The sequence below is a fragment of the Drosophila biarmipes genome, chromosome 2L (genome assembly GCF_025231255.1).
Source record: "Drosophila biarmipes strain raj3 chromosome 2L, RU_DBia_V1.1, whole genome shotgun sequence".
NCBI lineage: Eukaryota > Metazoa > Arthropoda > Insecta > Diptera > Drosophilidae > Drosophila > Drosophila biarmipes.
Genome location: NC_066612.1, coordinates 10,530,758 through 10,558,471, shown reverse-complemented (window position 1 = coordinate 10,558,471; position 27,714 = coordinate 10,530,758). Strand labels below are relative to the sequence as shown.

Below are 27,714 nucleotides of genomic sequence, written 5' to 3'. Positions count from 1 at the left end.
GTGGTTGTAGGAGTGATTGTGGTCGTTGTGGGAGCGACAGTGGTTGTTGTAGGAGTAAGAGTAGATGTTGTTGGAGCGACAGTGGTGGTTGTAGGAGGGACAGTGGTTGTTGTAGGAGCGATTGTTGTGGTTGTAGGAGCGACAGTGGTGGTTGTAGGAACAAGAGTAGATGTTGTTGAAGCGACAGTGGTCGTAGGAGCGAAAGTGGTCGTTGTAGGAGCGACAGTTGTTGTTGTAGGACTGATTGTGGTCGTTGTAGAAGCGACAGTGGTTGTTGTAGGAGCAGGAGTAGATGTTGTAGGAGCGACAGTGGTTATTGTGGGAGTAAGAGTAGATGTTGTAGGAGCGACAGTGGTTGTTGTAGAAGCGACAGTGGTCGTTGCAGCAATAGTTGTCGTAGGAGCTATGGTGGTTGTTGTACGACCGACAGTGGTTGTAGGAGCGACAGTGGTTACAGGAGCTGTAGTGGTTGTTGAAGAAGCGGTGGTGATGGTGGTTGTTGAGGTAGGCTCCATTGTGGTAGTTGTTGGTGTTAAAGTGGTGCTTTCAACTTCTTTTATGGTTGTTGATAGTTTTTTAGTAGTTGTTGGAGCGATAGTAGTTGTCGTTAATCCTTCCGTCGTTGTAGTGCGCTTACATATTGGCAGTTCGGGAAATATTGTGCAATTAATGGATTCATCTTCTTTTGTTGTTTGCGTTTTAGAAGAGGTTATTGTAAGTGCAGTCCAAAGACAAACGACCAATGTTATGCGATTGATCTAAAAAATATTTCAATTTATAAAGCATTTTAAAATCATGCAGTACCGTTCTTACCATCATGAGTTCTTTAAAATCACTGAAACCTTGAAATTTTGGGCAACTATTTATATTTAACCTGCACTTCAGTTTTCTTTGTTGCTTTCAAGATAACCAAATCGACAGCGCTTCCGCTGCACCCTTGTCAATTGCAAGAAAATTGTAAAAATAAGTTCACCTAAAATAGTATTTAGATAACGGCAAAAGGAAGAAGCTTTGAATTGATTTGATTTCTTATTTGCGTAAAGGTATTGTACGTAAATTTTAAATGCTTAAAATAAATGTAATATATTACAAATAAATAAATAAATATAATGGTTATTTGCTCAAAGAAAACAACGCAATCGCAATGCAATTAAATAAAATGTTTCGTTACCATTGAAATAAAGAAAACGACTATCAAATTATTTCTAACTATATTTAATTTATTATACAGAATTTTGTAAATTTACTTGCATTTAATTTAATGCCAAAATAAATTATATGTGAACTTAGCTTAGATCCCAATCAGATTCCATCTCTCTTGCTTTTTTTTATACATTCTCTGCTCACTTCTTAAATTGAACTATTTATAATGACTGTTTTATGAAGGCGAAAAAGAAACAATACAGAATAGTTTATGGAAGCACCAAATCGTTGCGCATTTGTCTTACACTCGCACCAGTTCTATTAAAGATTGTAATTTCTGAAGTCCTCTTAAGGACTTTGGCAAGATTTCACTAACAATTTTGGATGTGGTTGATGAAACTCCTCCTCGCTTAAACTAAATCTTAAGGTTTAAACCAAAAACTGCTTGAAAAAGGCCCGCAGAGGGCCCCGGCAGCTCTAATCTCTTCACGCTAGGACTCCATCCAATGCATGAATCACTCCATTGGTGGCCGGAATGTTTGAAGTGACCATCTGGGCATCGTTAACCTTAATCTTGCCGGCGGATGTCTTCTGCAGGATCACGGTTTTGCCCGTAGACAGGGAGTCCTTGACCTGGTAAAAACGCATGCCAGCGGAGAAGAGAGCGCCGGGAACAATGTGCTTCATGGCAAACTGCTCGGCGGCATCTTTGTCGTTGTAGAGCTTCTCCAGAGTGTCGGAATCCAGTTCGCTGAAGCTCTTGTCCACAGGAGCAAAAACTGTGTATGTCTTAACACCTGCAAAATTTAAGCGAAAATAAAATATATTTGACTTTTATTGGGAAGTAATTTTTCTTACCCTTGCTCTGCAGTTTCTCAGAGAGTCCAGAGGTATACAGAATCTTCAGGAAATTGCTAAAGCGACCCTCGCGATCAGACTGTAGAGTCTGCAGAATATCTCCAACAGGTAGTGGGAACATCACGCGATCAACGGCGTGAGCCACTCCCTGCGGGATTTTGATGTCCTTCTTGTTCAGCACAACCATGGCTCCGTTGATGGTGGTGAGCTGTAAAATATATTTATAAAATGTTAGTTTTTCAATTAAAGGAGGGTCAAAGTTTATCTTACAGTCACATCGTTCCATTCCTGGTCATGCATGTTGTACTGATTAACTCGCAACTGAGTTCCAGCCAGGGACACGCCAGTCATCTCGTCCTGCAGGGTGGCAATTTCAAAGGCTCCGGGAATCACATGGTGGAGCAGCAGCTGTGGAGAAATTAAACCGTAAAAAATTGTTAATTTTTTATTGTTCTAAAAAATATAGGAAAATTCGCCATTTATATTAAAGTTTCAACATACCCCGCTCAGCAATCTGGGATTGGACTGGAATTTCTCCTCAGCCCTTTCTGGTCCGCCCAATTGCACCAGGAGATTCTTGAAAGCCTTGTCCGTGGGCACGAAGATGGTGTAGGGTCCAGTTTCGTTGAGGATGCTGTCCAGGCCCGACTGCCTTAGATACTTGGCCATGGCGAAGAGTCCATTGGACTTGAGGATCTGAATAAGATCCTCACTGGGATTCGACAGTACGGAACCGGTTGAAGGGCTGGCCTTCTCAGTGTTCTCCGTCTCCTGGACGAGGGCATCGGCATATTGGGGCACAGGAGGCAGCAACTCGGGGTTGCTGGCCACATCAGACAGCCGCTCGGTGACCACTGGCAGATGGGTGGAGACACCCTCCAGATATGGAGAAGCCGACACCGTGGATCCACCGTAAATGGGAGCTGACGTAGTGCGGATAAGACTAGCCGCGTTTCCGATGCTGGTGCTGCTCTCGAAGATCAAATTGTGGCGCGCCGTTGTGGGGGCACTGGTTGTGGTGGTTGTTGTCGAGGTCCTCGATGGGTGGTACTGCCGGTGGTTGCTCGGAGTTCCGCGGGAAACAAAAGGTGTGGGAGTAGTAGTCGTCGTAGTGGTGGTTGTGGTGCTCGTGGAGGTTGTGGTTGGCGCCCGGGTGGTCTGGATGATTTTCCCGCTCTTGATCTCGACCAGCTCATCGTTGGGCAGGGTCAGGCGGGACACGGAGGGCGGCAGCTTGATCTCCCCGCTTCTGATACGCTCCAGAATGCTTTCAACTTCGGATCCAGTTTGCTTGGTCTCCTTCTCTCCATTGGCCTTGACTCCTTGGATCTTGAAGCTGCCATCGGCCTGCTCCTCGAGATACACATAGGTGGCCTTCTTTTTGGGCGGTAGAGTTGGTGGTGGAGCAGCTGTGGCCGGAGCCTGTGACTTCGAGCTCAGTCCCTCGATCTCGTAGCCATCGGGAATGAGGCCTCGCTTGGCCAGCTCCTCCAGAGACGGCGGCTCATCCGAGTCCGAGGTAATGACTGCGGAACTGGCAATACTGTTTGCTCCACTAGTGACGCCTTGGATGTCACCGGCTCCACCGCCATAGAGGGCCGCCAAGCTGGAGAGATCCACACCACCGGGTAAGGAACCAGAGGGCAGCGTGTCCGACTCCTGCGGATCGGGTGATCGCAGAATCTGGACCTTTCCGCCGCCGGGCAGCTCGAGATCCTTGCTCTTGCTGGGCGCCACATCACTCAAACTGAGCTTGGCATCGCCACCCAACGCCTGTTGGGCCAACAGTGTTTGGAGTTGCTCCTGCGAGTACGCCTTCTGTCCCTGAACCAAGTTGGGATCCGTGGTGCGGATCACCTGAACGCGCTGGCCGTTGGGCAGCACCAAGTCCATCTCATCGTAGGTCTTGTTGCCGGTGAGTGGTTGCTGCGGCGCCTCTGACAAGGCGGCCTTCAGCTGCTTGAGCAGATCATCCCGGGCAATGGTCTTCACCGGTTTCTTACTCTTCTGGCTCGGATATTTGCCGAGTTCTGATTTCACCTGAGCGTAGATATTCTGCTTTGGCGTGGTGGTGGCCTCAGTGGTTGTGGTTGTCGTCGTGGTCGTTGTTGTCGTCGTCGGGTGCTCCTTGTAGTACTGTTGCAGGGCACTGTTGAACTGATTGTACTCCGTGGGATGGGCCACGGGTCTTCCACGAGCTGGGGCCGCCACATAGGGTGAGTTCTGGTAGTTTCCATTGTGCTGGGTCACAATGGTCGGCAGGATGTGCTGCTTGATCTGGTGCTGCTTGAGCAGGAACTCCTCGTGCTGCTGACGCACCTTGTGCTGCGACTTTTCGTACTGCTTGGCCACGAATTGCTCATGCTTCTGAATCAGCTTTTGTTTGTACTCCTGGTCAGCTGATTGGGCCTGGGGTTGAACTGGAGAAGGAGCATTTACGAATTGGTGCTGGAACTGGGGAGGTTGTTGCTGAGGCTGCTGCTGCTGCTGGAAGGTTCCCCTGGTAGGCTCTGGGAAAGGTGTGGCCTGCACATTGCTGAAGATCTGCGGCACTGGCAGTCCCAACTGGGGAGTCAGTTGATATTGCTGCTGGCTGGGCTGTGGCTGGTAGTTGAACTGGCTCTGCTGCTGGGGAATCGTCTGGAAGGTGGGCACTGGCGCCTGGCTGGGCAGCTTCTGGAGGAGGCCAGTCGTAGGCTTTAGGAGGAAGAAAGGTTTCATGTTAAAACGACTTATAAATAATAAAGCTTTGCAGTTAATAATACATTAAAAACATTTTGTGGAGCTATCCTCTCGCATACCCAAGAGATCCAGCAAATCAGTGTTATTTAAGGACTCTAATCCTTTCAGGACAAAAGGAAGTTCTCTATTGTTTTCATGCTTATCTGTTATTTACCTTTTTCTGGGGCAGACCTTGGGGTCCGAACTGCTGGGGTTGCTGGAAGGCAAACTGTTGCTGCTGCTGCTGCAATTGCTGTTGCTGGTAGATTTCCTGAGACGGTTGTGGTGGGAAAGCCGTGGACTGCAGGCGGGAATCTGAGGGATATATAAAGTGGGTTAATGGTTAAGATCAAAAGAGATCTCTAGGTTTGCGTACCGAATTGCTGGTGGCGCTGTTGCTGGGGAGGCTGCTGCTGCTGATGTTGCTGCTGGGAGCCGGCAAAGTTGCGCAAGTCCAAGAAGTTTTGATGATGCAGATCTAAGCCGGAGGCGGACGGGGACAACTGCTGTTGCTGCTGGGGGAATTGCGGAGCCGTCTGCAGTTGGTTTTGGGTCGAACGTTGGAACTGTTGATTGTTGTGGAGCTGCTGCTGCTGCGGCTGATGTTGCTGCTGCAGTTGCTGCTGCTGTGTGAACTGCCCGAAGCGATGTTGCTGCGGTGGCTGCTGGTGGTGCAGGTGCTGGCCATGTTGGGCGCGGTGGGGAATGGGCAGCTCCACGCCCGCCTGGACAAAGTTTTGCTGATTGTACTGCTGCAGATTCAGCTGACGGCGCTGTGAGTTGTGAAAGGGCGGCTGCAATGAGGGCAACAGGTGAGTTACAACTTTCCACGGTGATCATTGCGTCAGAGCAGAAAACCAGCTTCGGCTCGAGATCCCTCGACAGCTAAGAGATAAGTCAAACAGACTAAATGAACGCGCCTAAAATAGGCATGAACCAGTTTTCCAGGCGCTTGTAATAGCAAACTACGCTCCAATTTTGCAGGCTTAAACTAGACCGAGTGGCTGGTTTGGCTTGGGGTCCTTATTGGCGGGCAGTCGGTCAAGTTGAAGTCCATAAAAAATGCCAGACTTGTTTCGAGTATACACCGTATTACGGAAGATGAAAGTGCAGTAAGCCTGGCCTTTTCTCATTTAAATGATTGTAATCTCGGCCATAAGAAATGATTGCCCAAGAAAGTTAATACCTATCATGCCAAAGATTCGAAATCCGAGCTCAGCATAAATTTAAGCGGTGAATAATCTGGCTAGATAATGACGGTCTCATGCTTCCTCCCAATTGAAGTCTGCCCTATTCACTCGGTAACCCACTTGTATTGTTTTCCATCTGCAGTTGTCATTAGTGTGTATCTCTCTCACTGAGCGACCTGCTTATACAATCTTTCAGTGAGGACCGCCCTGGCCGAACTACCCGTATATACCTCATATAACTCCTGTACCTCATACACCTCTTATGGCCAATTGAGGGACCAGGCAAATGGTCAGGCATCAGGCAATTGTTTAACAACAGTTATCCAACACAGTTTCCAAAGGAGAAGATATTGTGTGTTTTTTTGGCTTATGGCTAAACTGCTGTATGTATAATTTAATTGCCTATGCAATAAATCTTCTTTTTTCCAAGCTCTGTCGATGCCAGATTGAGGCGTTATCAGGCTACCCGAACCCTGACTCTTTCTTTTCGCATGGCAATTATGTTGTTGCCGCTAATGCCGCACCTCATCATGACGCGATGTTGTTGTCTGATGTCTGATGATGCCGGCTCTGGATTATGCAACCTAATCGGAGGGGGGAATGATTAGATTGGATAAAAGTTCAGGGGGCTCGGGGTTTGAGCAGGTGAATGAAAGAGTTAAGGTGCTTGATTGTAATGGAATAAAAGCTTACTCAATTACAAACTCAGTCATTCTTGGCTTAGCTATATTTTCCCCGCCCAAGCCTATGCCTTGTCATGCATCTTCATCGTAAATTTTCATTTTTTCTCCAACCACAATTTTCTTTATTTTCGAAGATGAGTTTTCCCTACAAATTGCCTGGCTGGTGAAAACGTCAATCAGTCATCAATCAAGTGCCAAAGCAATCAGCATCCCCGTCCCAAAAGCCACTGAACCCCAGTCCTCGTCCTCATAGGGCTAAACGTACATATTTCTCTTTCAATTTCTATCTATCCGCCAGTGTGTGTACTGCATGTGTTCAACATGTCAATTTCGTGGTTTAGCGTATTCATTCACCATTTTCACGGCGCTGGCATGCAAAACGCTTTCGTTTTTAAACGTCAGACATCGATGGGCAACTGTTAATACGCTGCGCATGCGCACAGACGTTAACCCATTGATCGCAAGTGGCTGAAGCTGTCACCAGATGCCACCGCAGCCCACGTGCTTGATACCCAATTGTTTGCCACTGGTCTGAATGTGTCAAATGATAGACATCCGTAGGGTGGGTGTTAATCGATTGCCAGAAATCAGGAAAGTGACTAAATAAATATTGTCAAGAAACATTAATCATCAAAAGCACTATTTTGGTGTGCTTTGTGAATAATGGCATTTTTAAGATTAAATTAATTTTTTACTTCTATCGTTTTAAATCTGGTCCTATGATCTTTCTTTATGATTGGACAAGTAAAATATCTTGCTTCTACATATAATCCTTTGCTTTATTATGATCTTTTATAAGAAATTCATCCAATACCTATGTAGCAACTGTTGGAGAAGACCTGTATCAAAAGAGGTGCAGGAAAATCTTAACCTAATGCCATTCCCCATATCAAATGCAGACCCAAAAGTAACCTCAATTTGTTAACAACTAAAATATTGCCTTAGATAAACAAAGAAAGTTCCATTAAAGCAACAAATGGGGCTGGGCTCCCACAACCAACTCCACTTCGTTACGTAAACTCTTCCATTTGAGGGCTGTCAAATCAAATGAGCATTATGCTAATCGGAGATGATATGCCATGAGATAGCCGGCAACAGGTAGAAGTCGCTGCATTCCACCGGATCGAAACCAGTTTATAGAAACATTTTTCACATGTTCACTGGGGCGTTGTGATCCCTGATGTATCTGTCAGTTACATGACTCCAGCTGCCGGCTAATTTGTTAATAATTCATAATTGATTTCTCATCACCGATCGGGTCGAGGTGGATATTACGACGTTCCGGCCAGACGAGATACAAAATGAAAGCGAAATTTTGGAAATTTCATTTCGGACTCTCGGTTTCGTTTCGCAGTGAAAGTGATTTGCTTGATGTTTAGTAAGCATTTAAGCCGTTTATGTTAATTAGAATTTAATAGACTGCGCCGCAAGACCTTCAAGCCTTCAAGAAATGGTGCGCTAATTAATAGTCACCCGAAATCAGAGGCCGTAAATTCTTCAAATCCCCAGTTGCGCAACCGCCAGAGGTATCTGCCAGATGCTTTGAGAGTCACACAATTTACAAGTTTTCCACTCGTTTTTCGGTCATGTCAATGGCCAATGGCATCCGAGCTGACCTCGTTTTCCCCGATTGCCTTTCGGATTTCCTGTCTTCCCCGCAGTCAAGCAGAGAAAAACCAAATGCATTGCCTTCCAGTTTTGCACTGGATCTTGGTTGTTCTTTTTACCACTCTTGGTCGTTTGTTTTGGAGTTTTTGGTTACTAGTTTTTGGTGATTCACAGAGTTTCAAGGTTGTTTTGAGATCTGAGGATCTTTTTTACAGAGGCGATCGAAAACATGTTGTGTAATTTGTGTTCTGACCATAAAAAGAGCTGCACATGTCAGACGTCAGCTTGGGCATCAATCTAGCGACTAATGAGGCTCTATGTTTTTGGGATAATCAGAGATTCTTGAATCTTGGGAGAATAAAAATGCAGGTTACATGTGAAAAATGTAATAAGTGGGGCAATTAAAATTTATTCGCTTTGCACTAGACTTTATTTTAATGCCACTAATTTTTTTTAAAGATAAATCTAAATTTAAATTTTGCATCTTGCTACCAAGCCTTTGAAGCATTACCACATCCTGCTACCAAAAATTGAAGGCTTTCAGTAACTGGGAGTAATAATAGCTTAAAATAGATTTATTAGTTGGCTGTCATCCACATTCAACGGCTCATTAAATTGTTTGTCTAGCTTATCGTCGCAGTTCATCTTGATCTCAGTTAAATCTAAGAAATCGTGCTCACATTATTGCCACATCAGCCTCTCAAATCAATAAAGTCCAGAACTGAGTGCCCAGCCAGCTTCGATCTTGTGGCACTTACTTACAAGAACTGGTTAACTTGGGGGGCAACCTCTTACATTCCCCCTGTTGACAGTTTCCAGATGACGGCAAATGTGCATAATAAGCTCTTGATGGCAGTTGATGGCTTCGTTTTGTGCGGCGGCTGCGCGGCTTCGTTTTTAACATTTTTTTGAGAATTGGTCAATCCATAGATTTGGCAATTCCCTTTCACTTTTCCGGACTATCGAGAAATGACTGCAATTTGCAAAGATGGCCCAAAAAACAAAATAGGCGAACAAAATATTAAAGCATTGGGTTTCCTAAAGGCATTTTACTTGCCAACAAAATAGCTAGCTGGCTGGGCAAATAAGTAATTAATTTGCGGCCGCACAAAAGAATGCCCGGTAACAATAGCAACAGCAAAAAGTGAAATTTACATAAAATTGTGTAATTAACTGAGGTAAATAAGAAATTGCCTCAAGCGGCTCTTTGGCCAACACCTACAAGTGCCCAGAAAAAGGGGGCCAGCCACATGAAAGCGAAAGAAGCCACCGGCCAAATCAGAAAAACAGTACAGCCAACAATGAAAAGATTCCAGGCAAAAGCCGCCAGCGGTTGAAAAACAGCCGAATTGAAACAAAAACAAATATTATTTAACCATTTCTTGAGAGCCCCACAAGAAAAGGCAAAAAGAAACTTGGTCAGCTCGGTAACTCCTCGCGTACCTATCTGCAGATATTATCGCTGGAAATGCTTCACTCTCACAAGAGCAAGGGAAAAGTGCTTGAAAAACGGTCTACAAATAAGGCAATTTAGCGTAAGACCCCAAAATTGTTCAACTTTGCGACCTATGAGATCTATAAGATGATAAGCTTATGTATGAAATGTATCTTTACTAAAATCAGTACAATTCTGATCACTTAATTACCTAAATCGACAAAGAGGAAATTTGAGCACTTAGTCAACCATCTGCTTTGGCTGCCAAGGAGTCAATCAACTCGTTAAATCACTCTCATATTTAATTTCGCAACTTCTGCTGTCTTTTGATACTCCAACAACTGTTTATCCCAGTTAATTTGAGACTTTGCATCCACAAAGCTCTTCAAGGATTGCATAACCGCTTGCAGCGGGACAAAGTTGTGAGTTAATGCAATTGCAAGTATCTTGGCGCTTCAAAACTTGAGTGGCATACAAATTTAATTTAATTGAATTGAAGAAGCAGGCAAATGAGTTTGTGAATTAGGCAGACTGCCAATGGCAAAAGTTGCATAAATTCGCTTCCTGTTGTGTAGTCGTTTGTGTATCTGTATCTCAACGCCTACACAGCCCACACAGGTAGCTTAAATCCAACAGATGCATCCGACGACACTCCACTAAGGTTGTGCTTGGAAATGGAAGCACTGTTCATATACTTAATTTGACACACTCTGACACTTTTTACGAGCAGCCAAGATTTATTATATCATTAGCTTGGCCAGGGGCACCATCTGCAGCCTCTGTGACTGCGGGGTATCTGCCAGATACTAAACTGAACTAACCAAATGTAATTTAAATAAACCCACTTCTTTTTTGTTTTGGTCTCGGTTTGGGGCATGAGAAAATTTGGGTTTATGGGCCATCTGTTTTTGGGTAATTAACATGTTCATATGGCTAATTGCAGCGAGCTGAATTTTTATTGTGCACTTTAGTGGAGTCTTATGATTTTCGGATGTCGGTCTTGGAGGCAGACGACTAGATGAGAAATCTTGGCCAAAACTGGAAGGCTACTCGTTAAATAGAAAGTGAGATATTCTGTCCAGACTAGACCTGAACGACTCTGATAAATTTTAAAATTACTTTATTTTCGTATGGCTGTCAATCGATCACTATCAAGAGCCACATCTTTTTTAAACAAATAACTCAATTTGCAACCTCAACACACTTTCAATTTTTTGAAACCACAATATCAGCCGACTAATATCATGACACAATTATTATTTGCAAGACAATCGCCTGAAAAATCCTCGTAATTATCAAAGGCAAATTGCGTGCTAGTCCGACATAAAACACAAACCTCTAAAAATCATATTATTGCTGGAAATAAATTTAAATAAGCTGCAATTTTTACTTTCCAATTCAATAAGTTTGGCGCACGCAGCTAAGCGAATTGCGTGCCATATATCTTTTATCTTTAGCCATGGCCAAGATACTTTTGCAGGTAGGAGTGTGGCGCCCACATCGTCGAGTCCAGAGATTTATATACTTCGCTTTGTTGATGGACAGTAGCGAACAATCAAGAGAACCGCCGTAAAATACTAAAATTTCGCTTTTGAAGAAAGGCGTACCAGAGATTTGCATTCGTCGGATTGCGTTACTCAACTTTACCGCGAAATTTCATTTACATGACTGCCACACCCCCAGAAACCTTTCCACGCTCATCAGCCGTCAAAGTTGGGAGCCTTTGTTGAACTCCTCATCCCAAGCTCTTGTAATTTTTGTGCAATTTTTCTCCTTTTTTCGTAGCTGTCACTGGGTATTTCAATGGCGCCAATATAGCAATACATACAATAGCCTCAAAAGCGCGTATATATACCAACTCTTGTATTTACTTTAGTGACTTTAGAGCCATCGAGTTGGGATTGTTTGTCTACTCATTTCCATGGGCTGTCACTTGAATTGAGCGCCTCGATTTCAATTGATGCGAAGTCTTAAGGTTTTGTCGCGTTTCTTTGAGTTATATGGGTCCGGCCAGTGTTTGGTGGCTCTTCTCTGGGTTTCGACCTTGGTTAACAATTCAGTTTGCCAAATTATGGGAAAAGTGTGAAGCTATAAGGTCGCGATGGGCTGAGGTGACTGTCTTGACAGATGAAATTTTGGTGCTTTGGTAATATGCCGTCACTCAACTCCCTCTAATTAGTCTCTCGTACCACCCTTAGATCTTTCTAGCGATGCAACTTAACGCTTGTCTAATGCTTTAATTAGATATTAGCATTGCCAGAGATTCCCAGACATGCGATTGCATTTGGAGCCACCAAGCAGACTTCCCCACCATTTCATTTGTCAAAGGGGGCGCCATTGTTTGCGCAGTGGAATGGAATGTAAAACTTTTGATTTTCTTCCTTGCCGTGTTCAGTTGGAATTCATAATTTATGGGTTAGCAGTGCGCCATGCCTTGGATTCGAAAGTGAAGTTCTTATAGTTTTAATTACATTTACCAGGCGGAGGAACCAATTAAGTCATTTTCAGATTTCCAGATTGTATCGCAGCCAGCTCGTTGGTCTTCACTCGCCAAATGCTCACATTGCTGGGTCTCGTGCCCGGTTTTTTGGTCACGCAAGCTCAGTCATTCCGAGAAAGAGACCCCATGCAAATTATGGTCGCGGGGTCTTGGGTCTACGGTCTATGGTCTGGCAAATGTTTCAAATTGCCACCGGCTCGGAATAGTGGTAGCCGGAGTCGGTAAACTGTGTTTGCTGCAGTTCGTGACAGTTTTTAGCAATTACCCGGATGGGCCGGAACGCGACAAAGTGCAGACCCATCTGGGAGGTCGACTGACCATTGTTTAGCGGTTACTAACCCCACATGTAGTTCACCAGCGGATCTTAGGGTTGCTAAAAATCTCTGTACTGATCAATGGACATTCCAAAATTTCTACACCCCTACCAGACCTATTTCTGTTTTTATTTCATATTTTTTCCACCGTTTTTCTCAAAGAAATCGAAAGCTCAATGCATTTCGGTTTGCATGCCCATCTGATGCACTCAAATGCGCAGGCCAAGCCGCAGCGAAATGAGAAGAAAACGTTCCGAAAACCGACGAGCAAATTAAAATTTATTATTTGCAACAAAACGAAACACTTTGGGTGCCGCGAAGAAGCGAATGGAAAATGCAACTGAAATGCCAGCCATGGAACTTCTGCGGTGCACAAAATCACCGAAGCTTGCGAAAAGTGTTTTTCTTTTACTGCATTTTACTGCAACTCTTGTTGGGTTTTCTTCACTCCATGCCGCCAATGCATTGAAAGTGGCTGACAGAGGCTGCGGGAGTTGGGCCCCCCGAATGCCGTATACGTTTACTCAAATACTTAATACTGCTTAGGGTACCGTACTGGGGTATTCGGTCTGGTCTGTCGGCGGCGATAATGTGGCATGAAGCAGCCAACTGAAGTGCGAAGTGGGTTGCCGCAAGTTGGGGGCGTGTTCGGACCTGACAGGTACTAAGCAGAGTATCTCCCTCTCCGGGGGCTTTGACTTCCTGCCCAGGGAACCTTTAAGGTGGTGGAAAGTGCCCAAGGAGTTGCATCAGCGATGGGTAAATATGACAGCCTTGGATGCAATATTTACCATGATCGTTAAATTTTAATATTTGCTTTGGAAATTGCAGAGGAAAGCGCTGCGCGTTCCGCCTTTCTATGCGATTCTCAAAAAGGTTTCCTGGTGATTTTTTGCAATATCCAAATTTTTTCTTTCAATTTCCTCTTTGAGTTGGGTTTCGCCTCTCTATGCGATTCTCAAAGAGGTTTCCTTACTAATCACAGCAAATGTTTTCATAAAAAGAAGAAATGTGTTAAATTCATGATTTGTAAGCAATATGTTAATACACCCTAAAATTACTTCCCTATTTAAGATATTATCGGGCTCCTTTAAATATTTCTCATAACCTCTGACCTTTTGCGCCTCACCCGAGAAATTTCTGCTTGCATACCAGACCAAGTAAAATTGTTATCTGCACTTTTCCATTACACCATGCCGAACCGCAGAAATGTCATTAAATAATTTCGCTGCGCATTTGCAGAGAAATAAAGTGCAAATCGATGGACAAGTTTTCGGTGCTTTGGGGCGAAGCAAGCGCCTCAAAAACTGTGACTCCCACCTCGCCAGGCAAAAAGGAAAACACACACAAATTATGCAACTCTTCGTCGGCCTGGCTTGCAACATCTTTGAAGAGACCAACCCGAACCGATCCGTTCCGATCCGATCCCAGCCGACCCAACCGTCCAACAGTTGCAGATGCCATTGCGGCAACTGCAGCGGCAGCATCATCGGCTTGTTGTTGCAAATCTTGTTTTGGGAACTGTGAGGCAGACGCAGCAGCAGCCACTGCAACAAGCGCTTCTTCATTTTCGCGCAATAAACATTTCGCCCCAGACACAAAGCCGCGGCAAGAAAACGAAAGTGCAGCAACATCGGGCCATAACGGGTTGCCCAGTTTGAACCGCCGTTGGGCTTGGCTATTTCTTTTCAGCCATTGCTATTGCCTTGGCTATTACTATAGCATTACGTGCGGTTCCTCGGTTCCTCGCCGAGGATCGTTTGACTTTTGGCCATATTTGCGTTGAGTTATGGCGAAAAAGAAGATGATGCAGCTGATGCAAAACCCGTTTCACGTGGCGTATGAGTAACGCGGAAGTTGACACTTGCTGCACTTGGTACTGTCGGTACGGCAAATGTTGGTAGGTGGTGGGTGAATATTGCCTTGATATATTTACTGTTCACCGCTTACTGCCACATACCACGACTAATTGCGGCATTCGTCGTCAGGCGACTCGCCACTTCCAATTCCAATTCCTCGTCGCATGCAATTAGGCAACAAAACAAAAAGAGGTCTTTGAAAAATCCCATTTGGTTTTCTGCATCTCGGTTGGCCAATCCAAGCGACTTTTAATGGCCTGGCAGAAGAGAAGCCATGGCCATAAACATCCATCCGGCCGAACTGTCAATATCCAGCGATGAGTTATGTCGCCGAGCCCTTTTACTTTCTTTTCCCCCAACTCGGACGACGTTTTAACGATCCCACCGGTTGGCATGTGAAATGATTGTTTATAAGCAATGCCATTTTTATTTTTCACTGAGCTAATTTCTTACGATCGTTTCCAAGAAATTATGCGGAACCAAGCCCGCGGTTTACTGACCATGTTAATGGCTTAATAATTGAGAAGTTCGCTTGGGGTTATGAGGAACTATAGAAAGCGGAAGATGCCCTGGAAGACCCCCATATATGACGACGGGAGACCCGAAATTCTCGGAAAAAGCTTGACTTTAGCTTTTATTTATTTATGTTCTAGTTTTTCATAATGTGGGTCAGAGATTTTGGAAAGGTCAAGTTGTAAGAGCTGCAAAGCATCAAACTTTTACAACGCGAATTCTTTAGATGCGTACTAAGTAAAGTGAATGAAACTCAATCCTTCGTTATAGCGTATTTTCTCTACTTTACATTTTGCAAGGTGGGAAATTGTAACTCTGAAAATTTCGTAATGCCGCTTATATCACAGATGCAATTGCATTTCAATTTTGTTTACCAAACAGCCCTTTCGCCCTCCTCTGCCCAATCAGGCATGACACTTCGGTTTCATTCACTTTTCAGGCAATTTTCCCCTCATTCAAAAGCGAAATTGATTTAATTCTCAATCGCTTCGAAGCCACTTGGGTGCAGAGCCAATCAAATTAAACCAGACCAGACAAAAACACCGAAATAAAGAAATAAATCAGACCGAACCGGGCACTCACTGTCCCGTTGTGATTAGTGTTCAATTATTTTATTTGTTTGTGGTTAGCAGCTGGAAAGCGATCTCAATGGGATTACTTTAGATGCGATTCGACTTAATGTGGCGCCTGGCTAATGGAAGCTCGTTACTTTCCTGAAGTGAGAAAAATCGAGGGCCTCAATCAAAGGCGATTGAGGTGCGATGATGAGGCCCTGAGCCTGATTAGCTCTTCAGCACCGGCAAGTGCTATCATCACATTCCCTGTCTCTTTTTCACCGCTCGTTGACACTTTCCTGTTCTTTCACAAAAACAACTTTCATTTTTCAAGCTTAATCCATTAAGAGTTTGTCACCTCTCCGCTTGGATGCCGAAATATCTTTCAAATAAATATGCAACCGAACAACCGTATTTATAAAGATCTCTCGATTGACCCACTTTCCATGCCTCGAAAACGGACAGAACGAACCCAGCTCGCAAAAAAGAAAAAGAAATTACATTGAAATGCGGCTTCTTATTATGATTTTTGCTTCATTTTTTTTCCTCATGGTGGATGTTGTGCGACAACAAAAACCGAACCCAAAGTGAACAGGTTGTAGGGCGCCCGTCAGAAAATACGAAATTATTGCCCGACGTAAGTCGATGGGAAATGTCTGTTGTATTTATTACTGGCTCGGGGCAACATTTAATCGAAAATGATAAGCGGGTTATACCATGGGAAGCTTAATGTGGGGGCATTTGTAAGTTGCCTTCGAAACAGAGAGAGTGAATTTATGTGATGAGCAGCAATTCAGCATCGATTTGCTAACAAGCCAGGTTTATAGACACGTTAAGAGCTTTGGTAATGGTGTGTGGCATTAACATGTTGTTAGTGGCGTTAGAAAGGAGTTACTTAATATTTTTAATAAACCGTAGAGTTCTTTTAAAGCACCTAGGATGCATGTTTCATGCAGCCAAACAAAAGTGAAAGCAAGGCGAGTAAAATAAACATAAATATGTTAAGTAAAAGCCAGAAACAAACAAAATAAAAAACGAAACAGCCTGGCAACAATTTGGCAGGCCCAGAAAAACATGTTCGCGGACAGCAAATCGTTGTTTCTGCCGGGATGCGGATTTTTGCTCGGAACTGCAGCTTTTGCGCCTGCGCCGTGAACTGTGGAACTGCGGATGGACACGGACGATGGGCAACAGATGGTACTGACTTCCAGTTGACTGCCCGGCTGCCAAGTTTACACGACACAAAGACACAACTGCAGGCGCTACGTGAGGCAATATATACAAAATAATAAAAGTTCAAATTAAGCAATAGCAAAAACAAAGGCTGAAAAGAAATTGCACAGCCACCAATAAGCCGACGAATCCCGAAAACAACAAAAGTCTCTCAGGCCACTGCAACGGCGACCAGTTCCTGTTCATTGCCAGACAAAAGGAAGATGATGGTACTCTTTTCTTGTTTTGGCCAAATAAAAAAAATTGTTAAGATGCAATCGCAGGCCATTGCCACAGCTTATGTCAATAGTGAGAGATGATGTTGGCAGAAATCTGGTTCGAACACGTTTTTCTTTAGTTATGGTAAAAATTGTGCAAGTTGCCGGAAAGGAAATTGGCCAGCCAACCACGAAAAGGTTAAGGACAAAGCTAGGCGACAGATGAATAAACCTCAAATTTCTTATAGAAAATATAGTTGACTTCTTTTGTTCGCTAATTGACTCACGTACTCACGGTGCCCAAGTAGTTTGCGATGATCGGGGCCCTATAATCTGTCCCTCCATCCAAACATAATCCCATATCAAAACACTGCCCGCAGCACAATTCAACATCAAAATAAATCTTTTACGTAATCCAAACCTCAATTATAGGCATTAGTTCATCCAAAAAATAAAGCTTAACAACGAAGAAAAAAGAGGAGACAACAGAGCTGTTGATTTCACATCATAAATTGCTGTGGCTTTTGGCCAAATCTTTTTGGACCTCAGCTTAAGCCGCGAAAGTGAAAACTGTAACAGAGGCTGCCAAACATGATCCGATTACATCAACATGGAAAAATCACTAAATCTTGTTAGGGTAATCAATTATCTAAGAGACCTTAAACTTGGCACGAACCCATGGGAAGTTCTCAAAAAACCCAAATGACTTGGCGATTTTATTTTGGGTTTTTAAATAAATTTTGTTTTCAAGATGTTGAGAGATGGGTTTTCTTTTGGATACTTCGTTTCTTGACCACTCCAAGCGAACAGGTTTAAACGTTGTCCCATGACTTTACGACTTTTACTCCTCCTTTGCATCTTCATTTAATCGAATTCCCCCACCCCCGACGGCTCGGCGAAAGATAAAAATATTTTTGTGAAAAGGGAAAGTTCATTGAGGCGTTGAAAATCGTTTTCGTTTTCAGTTGCGGTCCTAAATGTTTCCACAACTAATATTGAAATTCCAAAACAAATATTTAAATAATTGAATTTTTAATAGGCTGGGAAATCCCACTGCGATCAGCTGGGGGTTACCTTGCTTGGGTAGAAAGTCTTACGCAAGTCTGGGGAATTTCTAAGATAGGCGCACTCCAAAAAAATATTTGGCTGTTTGACATATTTATGCGAGTACTACCCAAAGCCTGGCAACTTTCTTCGGTCAGACTCGAACAGATCTAAAAACTGTGTCAATTTGGTCGGGACAAACGAAGAGGCCACAAAGCCAGATTTAACAATGTGTATTTGCATACGGTTCAATGGAAATGCAAATTAAGTGATAAACATTTTTTCATTTCATTTTTATGACTATTTGGCACATATTTGGAATGACGTTTATGAGGCATTGCCTTTGTCTGATGGAATGGGGAACACCAGCGAAGGGGCTCAAATTGGAACAGCCCATTTTCGACACATGAATATATTTAAAAAAATTTTTTTTTAATTTTAGTATTACTTATTTTTCAACTTACCCCATTGTGAGGCCCCACATTGGGTGGTGGTATAAATCCTTGTGCATTCGCAGCGACCACCCACAGGCACAAAGTGCCCCACAGTGCCAATGAGACTCGCATGGCTCTCGAGGGAATTCCAATTCGTTGAACTATTATTGTTTTTTCAATTGATCAGATATCAATGCACTATTTTCTTTCGAAACAAACACGATACCGCTGGAACTATGTATATCCAAGGGATAAAGAGGGCGCGCGAAAAATGTCAGTTATGCGACACGAAATAACAACACTAAATCCAAATCAACTGGGAAGCAAGTTATTTTCGTTACGTTTTCTATTTGCTTTATGCAAATGATGCAGTTTTCTGTTTTCTTGGCCCTCGATTTTAAAATTCCGTTAACGTTTGAGCCGCGTTTGGGGACTCTTCAAGAGGCAGTCGGTCTCTGTAAAGTGGCAGCCGCAGACACGACTTGCCTGGCAAAAGTTCGAAGCTTAACTGAAGATCATTAAACGTTTGGTAACAATTTAAGCCAAGCTCGCAGCGAAGATGCCAAAAAGCAGTCGCAGTGGCTACGAAGACGCCAGCAACATGTTGCACGAAGAGTCGGACAAAAAACGCCGAAGAGAAAGCAACGAGCAAAGAGTTGAGACGCCGGGCGAAAGAGAAAGTGTTGCGGGGCTGTTCGTTGGCAACATGAGGAAATGGCTGGCATCTTATCAATTTACCCTGAATCGCTGGCTTATCGAATCCAGAAGTGGCTTCGCCGAAACTTGAATCTCTGATAGCCAATTTCCACATGGCCAGCGATTGGGGCCACAACCACGTAGCTTACTCGGAAGTGGCGATAAGATCTCGGATCGGGGGCGTCCGAGAATTTGAGCTTTACTCAAAATTATTTTATTGCATGGCACCATTTAAGCCAAAGACGTGCAGGTCTCACATCTCCGGCCATGTAACCACAGAAGCCGGCAATTTCATGCTCATTGGCGCATTTAACACTGTGTTATTTGTGCACTATAGACTGATTCATATTTTTATGATTCGGGCATGATTAATAACGCTGAGCTGGAAGTTGGCTTGAGTAATGTGTCTGGCGATTCCCGCTGAGATCGCAAAGGCGATCCACGGAACAGCACCCTCATACCTTACATCACAGCCACTTGGCTGTGAATCTACATGTTACGCCTGATTCGATGTCTTAATGGAGAGGCAGCGTGCGAGCTCGAGATCATCGGATTAGTAGGATACATTTATCATATAACTTAAAGTTTGGGAGCGACGGAGCTAAATTTGAAAGATTGACTTCCCAATGAAGTAATACGAGGCAGGATGAGCTTTCTATAAACCCTTTAGAGCAAGTTCAAACTATTTAATTTGTTTTTTCTTAAATAACAGCTAACCGTTTTTAAGTTTGAGAAAACAAAGGAATTAAAAGAGATTGACCGATTTATAAGATTAGTCTTAACAATACTTCAACAATACCGAAGGCTTGTGCAGTGTTATCCTTAGAATTGCCTTGTGACTTAAATATATGATATCTGATATTTTCTAGCACTCCTTTAGAGATAAGCTACATTTAATTGATAACTCAATTTCCTCTTGAGCAACCAACTATCCCTAAGAAAAAACGTACTTCATATCAGAGAACCATCTACACATAATTCCATTTCCAGCTTTCCACTCAATTATTTTCAGGTCGCCAGCAATTGGGCGGCGACTAATCAACTAATCCATCAATCAACTCCCCAAACAGTCGTTTCATCGCCGGTTTTCATAAATAACTTTTCACTTTCCGGACGCCGCGGAAAACAAAGTGCAGTTCCAAGGCCAATTATCGGGGGCCCAAATGCAATTCTACGAGACCCGAACGCAGGTATCTTTAAGTGGCGATTGCATAAGTGGCAAGCGCCAGGCAGCTTATCAGGTTTTGGCTTCTTTGTTCCATTCACAAGCCCTGATAATGACCCATGATGATACTAAAGATCGGGGCCCTCCGTTGGCCCAGTCATCTCTCTTCGGGTCTTTTGTGGTGCGTGCTTAAATTTTATTTGATGACTTTCTTTGTTGACCGATCGGGCTGTGAGAAAAGACTGTCTGCGCAATCCCAAAAATCGGTGGAAAATATTTTCACCTGTTGTTCGATTGAATCGTTTGCTCAATCCGTAGAAAATATTAGCAGGAAGTTAGCCCCCTGTCAAATCAATTTCTAATTACCTGATTTTAATTTCTTTCTACTTATTTTTTGACCATTCCGCTCTTTCTCTCTGTATATCCCCCGGCGTGCTCGTGTTTCTGTAATTACTTCCCACACACGGCGAAAACTGTGAGTTATAATTGCCAATTTCGCTTGTTTGCTAATGGTTCCCCATTAAATTTTTGACTACCAGGGTCAGAGACAGGGCGATCCAAGCGCTTCATTATGAAATATCCAGTGGCAGTCGGGATCTTGTCTTCGATCAATTACAAACCATCGCAATCGGCGCGACAAAGAAATTGTGTTTTCAAGTGTTGAATTGAATATTTGTATATTTATTCAGTTGAATATTGTATTATTTTTTAAAAACAATTCACCAAGGGTGTGTTTAATTACTACAGCCTTGCCTAAACCCCACTGACCTTTGATAAAGACATTTATGGTTTTCGCAATTTAGTTTTATGCCAAAAAATAAACATAAATCTCTTGGGCAGGCGCTCCTTTAGCCATAAAAAATCATAGTTTTTGTATACAATATATATTTTGAGCATTACGCAAAGATTAAGATGATCAAGGCCTACAGAACAGTTCTAAACTGACCTGAGCAATTGCAGAGATACTTTGCCCTTTCAAAGTCTAGTTACAAATCTTGATGAATGGGTAACCATATACAGTTGATGTATCTGCCCGAGATTAACAAAAAACAAAAGCCATTGCCATGCAGACGGACGGCAAAAACTGAAACACCGAAAAAAGACTAAATGCTTTACAAATACCCAACAACAAAACGCTCGGGGGGAAAGACTTTCACCTGGCGACGAATGATCAAAAGAAAGAGGCAAAGAAGTGTGTGCGGAGGGGCAAAAACAAAAAGCCAAGAAAAAGGCAGGCAACTTAAGGCAGAAGCGGCCTTCGAGACAGATGCCATGGACCCGAAACCCAAACCGAAAAAACCGAAAACCGAGCCCGACCTGCCACGGCCTCCACCTGGCAACAACAAGTGGGCAACCCGCCGATCATGATCATGATCAGCGGCATAGGCATCGGCCTCGGCATGGGCATCGGCACCAGCAGGCGCTGAAGAAGCCACCATCGTACGTCAATAAACCTTTGACTCAATGGGGCTTACGGCTGCCGCTGCCCGCGCTTATCACTCGATCCCAGACCCTCGCAGGGAGCTCATCCGGATTGTGGTCGGTGTGAACTGCGAGCGTGAGCTGGCAACTTTTACTTTTCATTCAAGAATGGGCCGGGCCTTGGGATTAAGTCATATTTTCATAGCCGATCCGCTGCGTGTACTTAGAATTCTACTTTCCCCGAAATCTTCCGACTCGCTAACCCCCACGCAGGCACTTGGGAACAAAAAGTGAAAACAAAGCTCTGAACACTATTTGAAGCTGTCAAGTTTTAGGACAGGTTGAGATCTTCCACTCAGTTCAGTCAGTCTCATTCGCCTCTAAAAACCACCAAGTCATTTAGGATAATCGTCGACAATTTATTAAGCAACTATTGACACCATCAACTAATGGTTTAAGCAGATACAGTTATTATTAGGGGCCCTATTTAAGGGCAATCAAACACTCAATCTACAAAACACACAAATATTAACATCGCACAAAAAAATGGCCAACTTTGTTTTCTTTTCAGATGTTGTCGGAAATTGCATAATTCATGCGAGCGTCCAAAGATTCGATGAATTAATAATAAAAACTAAAAACTAAATGATTGCACAGGCCTGGGGGCAAACTCAAATGGTGTCACGTGGATCATTATGCCCAACACCGAAATTGGGAAAGAGGAAGAGGTCGTGCCGACAAGATTAGATTGAAAATAAAGGTAGTATTTTTTGGTAAGATGTAAGCGCTTCCGGTCGGGGTAATGGACAATTTAGATAAAATGAAGGTTTTTTTACTTAGAAAAAATCATATAAAATAATTGGTTTATATAAAAACAAGAGCTACGTGTAAAATTATACTGATTAATTTGAAGAACGAATTTGTAACAACCAATAGCAAAAAAAAAGATATTAATTGAGATCAACTGAGGCGCCCTCTAGCGTTCAAGTTACAGAAGATATGCAGATATATAGAAAGGAGATAGTTGTTTCTTGAATGCGACATGTACATTACGTATGCTAAGTTATTAGTTAGTTTCAGAAAACGTAGATTTATACCCGATGAATTCCTTAGATATCATAGCAGACATCATTATACAAATGTCTTCATAACCGAACAATAAAATCTTTTCAACGTCTTTTATTTTACTTGACTCAGTTTCTACAACACGCCTCTAAGTATGCAGTATTTTATTATTTTAGGAGGCACTATTAAGGTTAATTAAATTATTCCTAATTTTAAATAAACTTAGTAAAAAAGACAAAAATAAATATATTAGTAATAACATTATATAAATATAATAATATAAAATATTTTTTATATTAATATAATTTATGATGTGGAGAGAGTAAACCTACCTCTTTACCTATCGTGTTTATCCACAAACATATATTCGGCGGAGTCGAATCAAGTAAAGAAATAAAACAAGCACAGTTTTTGAGTACATAGTTTTTTTTCATTTATTCGTTTTTTTTTTTCGTGTTGTAATTCTTGTAATTGTAATTGATTACATGTTGTTTTTCTTGATCTATACAATTAATATGCGTCATTAATTTAAAATTGATATATCTGTACGTATATTTTTATAATTATAGATTTATCATTGTTTTTAATTAATACTAAACGTTAAATTCGAACACACTTTGTAAAACAAGTTTTGCAATTGGATTTGTTTTTGTTTTTTTTTGTCAAAATTTGTAATAAAACACATACAGAAAGTATAAGAGACGATTACGACGAGTGGCAGAGAAAACATTTACAAATAATACGAAAGAAGCTCAAAAGGATCGCAGCTGTTTATATATAGGCTTAGGTATTGTAGTCCTATGTGATATATATCCAAAAGTCATGAGCAAAAATTGCATTTTGTGTACAGTGATATCTAACTTACAGGATTACAGGTTACAAACTTCGTTCAAATTACAGTCTGGATTCGGTAAGCGTTCTTACCCAGCTCAAGTTCCTACTAAACTGTCTGCCGTCTTGTTACTTGTCAATACACAAACTTTAATTTGAATAAAACATTATTTATTTGTTTTGTTTTTGCCTCCACTAATACGGTTTACATAGACGTGGGGCACTACAATTATTGTATATTGGGTTGCTTCATTATTCGGTTGTGATATTGGCCATATTTTGCTTCTCTATCCGTCTAGTTTAATAGATTTATAGTTCATTAAATATATGTGTTTTCTTTAAATTATGACATGTATTCCGTGTGGATAGGGTTGATGGGGGATAGTTCATTCGTTTCCATGCGGAATTCAAACCTATCTTGCATTGGTAGACTAAAGAGTTGATTTGCTTCAGTGTGATGTATGATGTTGGCCATCGAACCTCCAAGATCTTAAACTACAAATACAATTACAGTTAAGATATAGATACATTTCGGTTTCGCATATGTAACTAATAACAGCCTTGATACTGTTGCAAAAGACATGGAAGCTGTATGAAATTGTTACAGATTTGAGTCGTAACCCTATAAATATGTATGTATCTTTGAGTTCGGGTGAGTGGGATGCGTTGGGTGAATCGTTACAAATGTTGTCTACAACTATGTTTAGTATATGCAGTATCTAATCAACTATATCTAGGTTATCTTGTTCCTTTGAGCTGGCTTCTGTTTAGTTCTGTATTTTTCGTTTTTTTGTTTTCATCTTTCAAGTGTTGTTCATGTTGAATACGGTGTAAAAGGATGACTTGCAACACCTTGGTAGTTGGAGGGAAGAGAATACTTTTTGGGGATAGGTTTGTGGGTGTGAATACAATTGGGAATACCTTTAGCTATGGCAGTAGCGAAATAAAATAGGGGTTCAGGAAAACTGAGAATACTGCAAAGTGCTGCAAGAAAGGACTCCCTCTCAGCTGTATGCAACTATTTCGAGTGGGCAGGGATTTTCAGGAGCAAGTGGGTGCACAACAGCAATGCGCTCGCATTCAAATACAATTCACACACGTCTATAATTCCTATATAGCTTACATATAACAATAACTACAGCTAGGTGCGAGGAGGTCCATCCCTGGGCCATCGCGTACGCCTACTCCTCCTCCCGCTCCTTCACATCAGCGCAGTGCTGTGGACGCCACTTCTAGCTCCAGAAGTCCATCATGTTGACCAGCTTGCACTTCTTCAGCTCCAGCTTGGTTGGCCTTGCCCTAAGTCAAGCCCGTCCAAAGATGGCTCTGTCGGAGACATCGCCGGTGGACTGTGAGTGCGACATGGCCATGGTGGATGCTCCCGACGACGACTGCTGCTGCTGCTGCTGGCCACCCGCTCCGTGGTGGTGATGGTGGTGCGTGGTCGTGGCAATCGTGGCCGTCGACGCATTGTGGTGCGTCACATTGTGATGGTTGTGCGCCAGCGTCGAGCTGCCATACTTGGAGGTCATGGCACCCACAATGCCACTTCCGGTGCCATTCAGATGCTTTCTGGTGGCCGTCGACGAGACGTGATGGGTGCTGCCACTGCCGACACCCCCATAGATGCGGTGCAGCGAGTACTGCTGCACGGACTCCAGGTCCGAGACGCTCGACGTGATCTTCGAGCGCACCGCCACCTTCTGCATGCTGTTGTACTTGTCGCTGGCACTCAGCTTGATGTCGGGCAGGTGTCCATTGGACTGGGCATGAGCCGGCGGCTGCTGTCTGGACTTGTTGGTGGTGGCTATGGCGGCATTGTGCACCGCCGTGGTGCTGGTGATGGAGGCCACCACGGGCCCGTTGGTGCCCGGCGAGATCTCCGAAAAGCTGTAGCAGGAAGACTTCTGGGAAACACTGTTCAGACCGGAGCTGGACGAGCTGCTCGACATGCGGCAGCTGCGATGGCGACTGGAGGTGGAGGGCTGCAGAAACTCGTGATGGGCCGCCTCGTCTGGCGTCATCCGCTCCGCGGGATCCCACTCCAGGCAGCGCTGCAGGAAGTCGATGAAGTAGCGGTCCTGGCAGTGCAAAATCTGTGACAGTGACTTGCTGCCCGGCGTCCTCTTTCGGCCCTTGGTGTTCGTAATGCAGCGTGGGGCATCGCGGGAGTCGAAGAACAGGCGGCGCCTCCTGGCCACCGAGATGAGCACCTTGGGCGGCAGACCTAGCACCTCCATGATGCAGGCGAGCTGCTCCACCTCGTTCTCGCCGGGGAAGAGTGGGAAGCCCGTGTACAGCTCGGCCAAAATGCAGCCTGTAATAAATCGGAGAGGAGAGAGGTTGAAATGTAATTAGTATTGATTTTCGGTGCTTGATGGGGGGCAGCAATTGCTGCAGTCCTTTCCGGCGGTCAGACAGGCGCATTGACCTTGACTTTGTGGCCAACACGTGTCCTGTTCCGCTCGGGATTATTTATTTTCTACTGCACTTTGTAATGGACTTTGAGACTCTGAGTGTACTGCCAGGATGGTCAGTCAAGGAGAGATGTCACAGCCAGATGGAGGAATCAAGGCCTCCGACTGACACATGGTGACTCAATAGTTTTCCTTTGACCTGTGGCTATTCATCTCGTTTTCAGTAAATGGAATTGAATGGCAGAACTGAAAGGTGAATAAGCTATTAGGGCTTTTCACTTTCAGTCAAACGAACTACGTTTTGATTTGGGTAGAGTTTAAGAAATTTGTGAAATAAACCCTGATCAAGCTTAAAGATGACCATGCGAAGTAATTCTTAGTATTATGAGGTATGATAGCTAGCAGAAATGCTATATTTAGTTACTCAAACTGTACTTCTTAGCCCACCACAAGCCATCTTAAATTCAATTTATCAGAAACTACTTACTGCATAACCTGCATCTGGGACTCAACCTCTCCCCCAGATCTCATTTACCTAATGAAGCTGAAAGCAATCAAACCCACACGTATCTATTGCAGATGCCCCACTCTGTGGGGGAGTCGAGTTTGCAAAGAGCTCACATCATTCAACACGTAACCCATTTCCATTGCCCAGCACACTTACTGCTCAGTGCACAGTAACTCAAATAAGTAGAGCCACACATGACGAAGCCCAAGACGGGGGATAAAAATAAACCGAGCGAGCTTTTATTAGGGCCCAGAAATAACAACCTGCCACCGCAGGACCTCACGTCCGTGCGCACATTTAATGAGTCCTTTGTTGTCGAAGGAGCTCACGATATTTTGCCGCTGCTCCTGCTGCTGCTTCTGCTGACCGGATGTGGCTGTGGTCGGAAATGGGCGCTAAAAGGATGTGCACGATGAGGCCGGGAGTGGCCAAAGGTCCGGACTGGGCAGAGCAAAATTATTGTATACATAAACTTCAAGTGGGGCGGCGGCACTTGTTGAGTGTGCCCCTTGACCCGCGCACCTCCGTCGATATCTCATTGTTCGTTCGGATGGAGGAGGTCCTTTTCCGCCATCGCCTTTGCCTTTGCCTGTTGCTACTAATTGGCCTAGTGCGTGTTCTTACACTTGGCTGAGCTTTTCGGCTTGGGCTAGGTCAATTGAACGGGCAAAGTGGAAGCTCTTTACCGAGCGAAAAAAATAACCTGAGCGGAAGAACTTAGTAGTTTTCTTTGGGTTATTTAAAGAAAATGAAATGTTGAGCAAAAGCCTTTTTTAAGGCTTAAGTTGCTTCGTATTTAAGAGAGGCAAAGATTGGAAAAACTTGCTTTAAATGTAGTAAGCTGCCTTGAAATTGAGCTGATTTGATCCATGCTCAGAAAATATAAATTTAGCATTTTACAAAGATTTATGAAACTTGAAATTGGGAACAGATTGTACTTGAATTTCCTCATATTGAGTGAAAATTCTCTCAATTCAAAAGAGAGAGAAAGGGGCGCAATCCGAATAAACTTACTCTGACTATTTTTAAACCCTCCGAGTAAGGAAGAAGTGCCAAAAAGCTACATATATGGTGAGAATATCTAATTTAACCTGATGGTTATTACTTCTTCTTAATTTTTTTCTTGTGTAGTTTGCTTTTCTTCACTCCCTTTCCCCAAAATACACCTTACTGTATGTCCCACAAACGCAGAACTCGTCCACGTGCCATAAAACCCACAAATGTTTAATATTTAATCCGTCCCACCATTGCCGGGGATATTTATAGGGCCAACGTGTGTGGGCCATAAATTTGCCTGGCAAATGCAGGGCAAGCATTTAAAATT

The 27,714-nt window shown here is 43.4% G+C and overlaps 2 protein-coding genes across 5 annotated transcripts in view; both read right to left on the bottom strand.

Annotated features, from left to right (window-relative positions):
- Window positions 1-1,199: 1,199 nt before the first annotated feature.
- Window positions 1,200-18,781, bottom strand: LOC108032754 (protein split ends). Its single transcript, XM_017106744.3, has 7 exons — window positions 18,317-18,781; window positions 5,099-5,516; window positions 4,898-5,037; window positions 2,503-4,698; window positions 2,272-2,409; window positions 2,002-2,209; window positions 1,200-1,940 (listed from the first exon to the last, which is right to left on the bottom strand). The coding sequence occupies exons 1-7, from the start codon at window positions 18,416-18,418 to the stop codon at window positions 1,630-1,632; spliced, it is 3,513 nt and encodes a 1,170-aa protein (XP_016962233.1). The 5' UTR covers window positions 18,419-18,781; the 3' UTR covers window positions 1,200-1,629.
- A 4,261-nt stretch (window positions 18,782-23,042) lies between these two features.
- The window catches only part of LOC108032629 (dual specificity tyrosine-phosphorylation-regulated kinase 2), a 51,914-nt gene continuing 47,242 nt past the window's right edge, over window positions 23,043-27,714 (bottom strand). For all 4 annotated transcript variants that reach the window (XM_017106569.3, XM_050884994.1, XM_044093953.2 and 1 more), the window contains one exon: window positions 23,043-25,782. In XM_017106569.3, coding sequence (XP_016962058.1) covers window positions 24,770-25,782 — 1,013 coding nt within the window. In that variant the 3' untranslated portion in view covers window positions 23,043-24,769. The remainder of the gene's footprint in view (window positions 25,783-27,714) is intronic.